Here is a 9,329-nt window from a genome sequence, read left to right as displayed (position 1 = left end):
TCTCTCTCTCTCTCTCTCTCTCGTGTTCTTGATGGCACGATCATGATGTATCGGGGGCTTTGTTAATATAGTTGGATCATATGGTGTTTATCCCTCTCTATCTTGTTGTGATGAATTGAGTTTTCCCTTCGAGATTTCGTTGTTATCGGATTGGATACTTTTATGGATTCGAGGACACTTGATATATGTCTTGCATATGAATACATGTGTTGACAATGGTGTATTATTTTGATTCACTTGATATGTGTTTTGGCACTCAACTCGTGGATTCCCGAGGTGACATTGGGATAATCTATGCATAGAGGTTGATCCGCGTTCTCGTCTTCTGTTTCTCCGGTAGAAATCTTGGGGAACTCTTTGAGGTTCTTTGTGTTGGATTGAGTATTATGAATCTGAATTTGCTTTGATGTTATTTTAATATGAACTCTTGATAGATTGATCGGAAAGAATAACTTGGTGTTATTTTAGTACGAACTCTTGATAGATCGATCGAAAAGAATAACTTGATGTTATTTTAGTACGAACTCTTGGATAGATCGATCGAAAAGAATAGCTACAAAAAATTTCTTCTTATGTTATCCGCTAGATAGGAACTTTGGAGTGATTCTTCATCATACGTGAGAGATGGTTATATGATCTAATTAGATTAGCATTGTTGAGAGATTGCACTAGCGAAATTACGGACCTTAGGCCTCATTTTCAAGCATTGCAATACCGTTTGTGCTCACTTTTATCGTTCGCTACCTTGCTGTTTTTATTTATTCAGATTATAAAAATATATTTCTACCATTCATATTAGACTTTTATCATCATCTCTTCGCCGAACTAGTGCACCTATACAATTTTCCATTGTATTGGGTGTGTTGAGGACACAAGAGACTCTTTGTTGTTTGGTTGCAGGGTTGTTTGAGAGAGACCATCTTCATCCTACACCTTCCACGGATTGATAAACCTTAGGTCATTCACTTGAGGGAAAAATGCTACTGTCCTACAAAACTCTGCGCTTGGAGGCCCAACACGAGTCTACAAGAATAAACTTGCGTAGTAGACATTAGTGTCATACATTCGGTACTCGATCGGTTGGATCGCGAAGAAAGTTCGACTACATAAACCGCGTTTTTAAATGCTTCCTCTTACAATCTACAAGGGTACGTAGACACTCTCCCCCTCGTTGCTATGCATCTCCATGGATAGAACATTGCGTGTGCTTTGAAAAAAGTTTGTTTTTCATGCAATGTTCCCCAACAGGACGTGCCTGGACGCGTCCGTCGGCACTGACCGGGCACGCCTCATATTTCGCTCTTCACATCTGCGTATCTCATATCCGGCACCCCATATCCATACTATACATGCAACATGAGCTACTCCACATGATCGAAGAATGGGCAAAAAATCGGCTGCCAACGAACATCAAACGAGCTAGACATCATCCAAAAGATCATTCGGGCTTTTGCCCTTCCGCTCCCCGGCGTAGTTGTAGGTGTCCGCGGCTAGTGTAGGATCTTGGTCTTCGGAATAGGAGGTTGAGCTGTCGGCGTTGCCATCGTCGTAGTCGAAGGAGGACATGACGATCAACCCCTTCATCCGGCGAACGGCCTTGTCCTCCTTTCGCTTCAGCTTGGTGAGCCGAGCCGCCTCTGCCGCTGCCTCCCACTCCGACTGCTCTATGGTTAGCCGGAGGACCATTGCGTTCTTCTGCCGAAGGCGGCGAGCGTTTGTCTCCGCCGTGGCGAGCGACCGACGGCAGGCCCATGCGAGGAGCCACTCGTCCTCGTTGGGCTCCGTCAACATCCCGCGGCAACGGCGCACAGACTGCTCTGCCGCTTCCTTCTCCCTTGATCGCCGCCTCTCGCGGCGGGCGGCGCACGCCTCCGATTGCGGAGTGTGCGTGCGGGCTGGCGGCGCGGGGACTAGCACCCACCACTGCCCGCGCGGAGGAGCGGACAGCGGGGGGAGGGAACAACGCGTGGGCGGTGCAGACTGCGTTGTCCTACCGGAGCTGAGCGCGGGCCGGGAGGATCCAACTCCGGCATCCGCGCTGCGTCGACGCGGTAGCTGCCCCCGTTATCCACCTTGGACCGCTCCAAGACAATGCAGAGGGCCAGCTCCTCATCGTAGTCGAGGTTGGAGCCAGAGTCGTTGCTGGAGTTCGATATTGCTTTGCAGATGTCTTCGGGCTGCCCCATATCCGCCCTATTTTTGGACCGGATATGAGGAGCACCAGACAGCCCGGGAGTTTGAGATGCGTTTGAGGCGTCCGGATGAGTCGATTTTTTGTGACTGGTCAGTGATCGGTTTGCCCGCCCGGGTGTTTGAGATTTGTTTAGGGCACCCGGCTGTAGATGCTCTTAGGGGCTGTGTGGATCACGCCCCAACCAACCCCGCCAGGATCTCGCCAACATGCGGGCGTAGAAACTGAGGGCTAGTTAGGCGGCAAAGTTTTTTTAAAACTGTGGTAATTGAAAACCACAGTATTCCCTTGGGTGGGCAAGGAATACTATGGTTTCTTAAAACCAATGTTTTTCTCCGTTTTACATGTGTTTGGTTGGTGTTGTTTTATTAAAGTTTTGACCAAGTATTTTAGCGTTTGACGGCGGGCTAAACTCGGGTGGGTCGTGCACGCTGAGCCATCTCAATGATGTTGCTGGAGATGCCCGGCTCAGGGCCCGGTTCGCCGATCTTGCCGATGAAGACTTGGATTCCGCCGAAGGGGACCCGGTACCCGTACTCAATTGAGCCGGCCTCGGGGGCCCAGCCTGCATCGTCGATGTAGAGCTTGCCACGACGACTTTTGGCCATCCAGCCCACAGCGTATCCCTTAATCCCTTCGAAGCTGCTCTTCAAGAACTCGAAACCACCGTGCGCTGGCCCCATGGTGGGCGCCAACTGTAATGGAATTGTCACGGGAGTTGCCCTAGTGTGAGGACTTAGTCGTGGAGCCATCGCAACTAGGTTAGCTTAAAGGGGTTAAACGGGACAAAGGACACAAGGAGTTTATACTGGTTCGGCCCCTTGCGGTGAAGGTAAAGGCCTAATCCATTTTGAGGTGGTATTGCTTAGGTTTAGATTACCAGGGAGCAAATACGCTTGACCTAGCTTTCGATCTCTTGTTTCTTGCCCTAACCCGCCGTCGGGTCATCCCTTTATATACACAGGTTGACGCCCGGCGGCTCACGGAGTCCCGGCCGGCTCATACATACGTGTCCGGCTCGATGACTATCTACACTTGCCTTACAATACAAATTATACATACATGGCGGTTTACACCTATGGGCCTTAAGTCGCCTTTGGGCTTCGAGCCCTTAGCAAGTCTGCTTTATGAACCGCCATCTTCAACATCTTCATGGGCTTTGTCTTGATGAACCGCCATTGGTATAACCCGGCCCCTCCTGGGCAGGTCATACCCAACAGTTATATCCCCAACAATAACCAAGCATAAAACCTTCATGTGCTTTCGGTGCAAATTTTGAAGTGTGGTGCAGATCCTTGATATAGCACCTAGCACCAAAGACTTTGAAATAGCTCTTACCAGTCAAAAGTTCATAGGATGTCTTCTTGAAGAACTTATGAAGATAAACTCTATTGATGATGTGGCAAGCAGTATCAATAGCTTCAGGCCAGAACTTTCTTGGAGTCTTGTACTCATCAAGCATCATACGTGCCATCTCAATGAGGGTTCTGTTCTTGCGCTCCACGATGTCGTTCTATGGTGTGTATGGAGCAGAGAAGTCATGTGTGATGCCCAATGTATCAAGATAAGTGTCGAGGCCGGTGTTCTTGAGTTATGTGTCGTTATCACTTCTGATGTGCTTGATCTTGATGCCATAGTTGGTCATGGCACGATTGGCGAATCGTCTGAAGACATCCTGCACTTCAGTCTTGTAGAGAATTATGTGTACCCATGTGTATCTTGAATAATCATCAACAATAACGAAGCCATAAAGATGTGTAGTGGTAGTAAGGGTAGAGTAATGAGTAGGGCCAAATAGGTCCATGTGTAGCAGCTCGAAGGGGCATGATGTAGTCATGATTGTCTTCGAGGGATGCTTGGCCCTTATCATCTTCCCGGCTTCACAAGCACCACACAGATGATCCTTCTTGAACTTGACGCCCTCGATGCCAATGATATGCTTCTTCTTCACGAGAGTGTGCAAGTTCCTCATATCTGCATGTCCTAGCCTCCGATGCCAGAGCCAGCTGCTCTGAAGCTTTTGCTAGAAGACATACGACAAGCTGTGATACTGCAGAGAAATCTACCACATTCAGATTGTCTCTTCGATACCCTTCGAAGACTAGAGATTTGTCAGATTCCATGAGCACAAGGCAATGATATTTTCAAAATATCACAATCATGTTCAGATCACAAAGCATCGAGACAGCCATTAAGTTGAATCCAAGGGATTCAACAAGCATCACTTTATCCATGTGCTGATCCTTTGAGATTGCAACTCTACCTAGGCCCAATACCTTGCTTTTACCCGTGTCAGCGAACGTGATGTGACTTTTGTCAGACGGACGTAGGGTTGAATCCATAAGAAGACTTCGATCACCAGTCATGTGGTTAGTGCATCCATTGTCCATAATCCACTCAGTAGTCTTCGGAGCTGTACCCTACAATGCAGTTAGCGGGATAGGCTTCACCAAGAGTATTGTGAAGCATAAACATTTGTCGAACAAGCATACTATCAAAGTTAAGGTTCTTGTTGGGTAATATAGGATGCTTGTCAAGAAACCCTGGGACGAAATAAATGGTAAGACTATTCTGGCATTTTATCTTGCGTCCCACAAGATGTTTTAGGTCCCCAGCATTGGCGTCAGAAGTCTTTGATTTCCAGCTGGAGACCTTTCCCTACAAAAGAAAGTTAATTCTTCTTAACCACCCACATCTTTAGGGGTGGCTTAGAAGCAATGAGTCTAAGTGCATCATCTGAGAACTTTGGCTTTGGAGCCCTAGCAAACAGCCTTGTAGGAGGTGAATAATACTCATAAGAATATGCAGAGAAGTTCTTTGTTTTATGAACATAGCGGTTTGAAGAAACTTGCTCATATTCATAAGTCTGAGTATGGTTTTCCTGCAAAACATTGGCGTTAGGGTGACCTTGAGAGATCCTCTGTCTGTATGAAGCCTTTGGACCATATGACGCCTTTGATCTGGGGTTTGTCTTCTTCCCAGATGGTGTCATGATGACATTCACAGGAAGCTTCTCAAGACAACTTTTGGGTACCCAAATCTTCTTCAAAGGTGGTCCATTCCTGCAGTTAGTACCAATAAATCTGGCAAACACTTCACCATTCTGATTCTTAAACAGCTTATAATTGGCGTCAAAGGAAACATCAATGATAATGGGGTTAGCACAAGTGAATCCAGATAAGGTGGATGGGTCCACTGAAGGACCATTTGTAGCAACCCATGTGGTTTTGGGGTACTGCTCAGGCTTCCAATAAGAACCATCAACATTTATTTTCCTCTCAAACCCAACACCCTCTTTCCTAGGGTTTCGGTTCAGAATCTGTTTCTTGAGGACATCACATAGTGTTTGATGCCCTTTGAGGCTCTTGTACATGGCTGTTTCAAGTAATGTCTTCAACCTAGCATTCTCATCAGCAATAGTAGTGGCATCCTCAGTAGAGGGGTTAGTTACCGTATCAGCAGTTGAAGATATTGCAATATCAGAAGCAGTGGAACATTCAGCAACAGACACAGCATTATCACGCTCAAGACATTTTAAACATGCTGGCACAAAGTCTTCCTGAGCGGAATTGATCTGTTGAGCGAGTAGTGAATCGTTATCCTTTTGAAGATCTTCATGAGACGCTCTTAGTTTCTCTAGATCTCGCTTCCTTTTAAGATAATCGTAGGAAAGCTTCTCATGGGTAGCTGAGAGAGTTTCATGACAACTCTCAAGTTCCTCGTACTTAACATGAAGATTTATAATGTCTTCGATTAAGGATTGAGTTCGATTCATTTCCTCGTCCAATAGGTCATCGCTTTTGTCTAGCAACTTTTGAATATGTTCCATAGCAGCTTGTTGTTCATTTGCAATTTTAGCAGGAGTCTTATAGCCATTTTTAGATTCACACTCAGAGTCATCTTCACTGGATGTTTGGAAGTAAGCATCGCGTGAGTTTACCATGGCACCTCGTGCCATGAAGCAGTAGGTCGGAGCAGAGTCGTCCTCATCATCGGCTTCAGCATCGACGATGTGACCATTGTCTTCAATGTTGAAGATGGACTTGGCGACGAATGCCGAAGCTAGAGCCAGGCTTGCCACACCTGAATCAGACTCCTCCTCAGACTCCACCTCCGCCTCCTCAGAAGCAGATTCCTCCTCAGAATCCATTTCCTTGCCAATGAACGCACGAGCCTTGCCGGATGAGCTCTTCTTGTGAGATGATGACTTTGACGAAGACTTTGAAGAAGCTTTGAGAATTTCTTCTTCTTCTTGTCGTCAGAATCATATTCCTTGCTCTTCTTCTTCTTCTTAGTTTCCTTGTCCCATTGTGGACACTCAGAGATGTAGTGGTCTGGCTTCTTGCACTTGTGGCATGTTCTCTTCTTGTGGTCGCGAGAGGAAGCCTCATCATTTCTTGAGCTGGATCTTGAAGACTTTCTGAAGCGATTCTTTTTGGAAAACTTCTGGAACTTCTTCACGAGCATTGCTAGCTCCTTTCCAATGTCTTCAGGATCCTCAGAACTGCAGTCAAATTCTTATTCAGAAGAGGAAATGGCCTTTGCCTTCAAAGCACGGGTTCAGCCATAGTTGGGGCCATAGATGTCTCTTTTCTTAGATAGCTGGAACTCATGTGTGTTGAGCCTCTCAAGTATGTCCGATGGATCGAGATCTCTGAAGTCAGGACGTTCTTGAATCATCAGGGCCAAGGTGTCAAATGAGCTGTCAAGTGATCTCAGGAGCTTCTTCACAATTTCATGCTTAGTGATCTCAATGGCGCCAAGTGCGCGAAGCTCATTTGTGATATCAGTGAGGCGATCGAACATGAGTTGGACATTGTCATTGTCGTTTCTCTTGAAGCGGTTGAAGAGGTTGCGAAGAACATCAATCCTTGAGTCTCTCTGGGTTGAGACGCCTTCGTTGACCTTGGACGGCCAGTCCCAGACTAGCTTCGCAGTTTCCAGTGCACTCACACAGCCATACCGTCCTTTGGTCAGATGACCACAGATGATGTTCTTGGCGGTTGAGTCCAGTTGCGCGAACCTCTTGACATCAGCAGCGGTGACACCTTCACCGACCTTGGGAACGCCTGTCTTGATGACATACCAAAGGTAAATGTCAATGGCTTCAAGATGCATGCGCATATTATTCTTCCAATAGGGGTAATCAGTGCCATCAAAGACTAGACACGCGGTGGAGACTTTGATTATCCCTGCAGTCGACATAGCTAAAACTCCAGGTGGTTAAACTGAATCACACAGAACAAGGGAGCACCTTGCTCTGATACCAATTGAAAGTGCTTGTTATCGACTAGAGGGGGGTGAATAGGCGATTTATATGAAAGTCTTCAAAGGATGAGGTCTTTGAAGACAAACAGTCGATATGGGCCTATATGATATGCAGCGGAAGATAAACTACACTAGACAAACCATAGTCAAGTAAGCAATACAGTGAAAGTACAAAGACTAACAACAGCTAGATAGTATGGATCAGAATGGAAGATGATATGAAGCCAAACATGATATAGTCTTCAAGCAGTGAAGTCAATCAGATCAGATAAGCAAGCAATGACTTCACAAAGACAAACTAAAATGTAAGGAGGTAGGGGATAGAACCACTTGCTTGGTGAAGACAAGGATTTGGTAGACCAGTTCCAGTTGTTGTGACAACTGTACGTCTGATTAGGGAGGCTAAGATTGAACTCAGAAGACTGTGTCTTCACCTTATTCTCCTTGAGCTAAAGACACCCAGTCCTCGCCTAATCACTCTGGTAAGTCTTCAAGGTAGACTTCCAAACCTTCACAGACTTCGTTCACCGGCGATCCACAATGGCTCTTGGATGCTCAGAACGCGACGTCTACCCAGTCCTCAAGTGTAACAACTCTTCAGGTCACGCGGATAGAAGGACTTCAGTGATGCCTAACACTCTTTGGCTCTGGGTGTTTGGGGCTTTGTCCTCGCAAGGATCTCTCTCTCAAAGGCTTCGGAGGTGGGTTGCTCTCAAACGACAAAAGCCGTGCACTAACTCTGAGCAGACACCAAATTATGGTGTAGGGGGTGGGCTATTTATAGCCTGGAGGCAACCCGACATGATATGTCCGAAATGACCCTGGGTCACTATGGAACCGACACGTGTCCAACGGTCGGATTTCAAACACATGCGGCAACTTGGCTTGGGCTACAAGCATAGCTGACTCATCCAACTCTGGATAAGATTTTCTCTCATTGTCTTTGCTCGAAGACATAGGATTTTGGTTGAGCATCACATCAGTCATCTGACTTTGTTCACTTGGACCCCACTTAACAGTACGGTGGTTCCTATGACTCAATACAGAAGAAAAGGAAACTACGAAACAACTATGTCTTCGCACTCCATAGTCTTCAAGTGAATGTCTTCACAGGTCATTATCTTCGTCGTGAATGTCTTCACGAACCACCATTGTCTTTAATGTCTTCATACATTTTTAGGGGTCATCTCTGGTAGGTAAACCGAATCAATGAGGGACTACTACCTGTGTTATCCTGCAATTCTCACAAACACATTAGTCCCTCAACCAAGTTTGTCGTCAATACTCTAAAACCAACTAGGGGTGGCACTAGATGCACTTACATACTATTTTATTCACAAGTATCACATATATATTAACATGGAAAGTTAATGTTACCTTTTTTGCTGGGAGAAAATTATCATACCTGTTATGGTGATAGTTGTGCAAGCATAAGTGAATACTTGTTAAAGTGTGTGCCATTGTCCTTACAATCCAATATATGATGCCTAATACCACAACCCTAATTTCACATGGTTATCCTCGTCGACACCGTGGACAACACAAAACTACGGCATATCCATGATGCATTGAAGTAGCAGTTTCAACTCTACCCTAAAATTGGTTGTTCAAGTGACTATGAAGGTGAAATTGAGCTAAAATACATTATCCCCAAATGTCACAAACAGGTGGGGAGGGGATGGGGCTTACGGGAGATCTTACGGGAGGATGGTGTCTACTAGCAAGAAGCTTGCCTCCATGGTGACGCCATATATGGCGTCCGTCGACAATTCCTCCACACCATGTGCATATGTCTGCTCCTACACATTATCCGACTCCATCTCATGAAAAAAACTGACCTAGATTTTTGCCGCATATTTAAAGTCAAATG

At 46.0% G+C, this 9,329-nt stretch overlaps 1 protein-coding gene across 1 annotated transcript in view; it reads right to left on the bottom strand.

Moving 5' to 3' along the window:
* Nucleotides 1-8,582: 8,582 nt before the first annotated feature.
* Nucleotides 8,583-9,329, bottom strand: part of LOC123088066 (uncharacterized) — a 5,877-nt gene continuing 5,130 nt past the window's right edge. The window contains exon 3 of the mRNA XM_044510218.1: nt 8,583-8,693. Coding sequence (XP_044366153.1) covers nt 8,643-8,693 — 51 coding nt within the window. The 3' untranslated portion in view covers nt 8,583-8,642. The remainder of the gene's footprint in view (nt 8,694-9,329) is intronic.

The sequence above is a fragment of the Triticum aestivum genome, chromosome 4A (assembly GCF_018294505.1).
Source record: "Triticum aestivum cultivar Chinese Spring chromosome 4A, IWGSC CS RefSeq v2.1, whole genome shotgun sequence".
Lineage (NCBI taxonomy): Eukaryota > Viridiplantae > Streptophyta > Magnoliopsida > Poales > Poaceae > Triticum > Triticum aestivum.
This window is presented reverse-complemented; position numbering and strand designations above follow the sequence as displayed.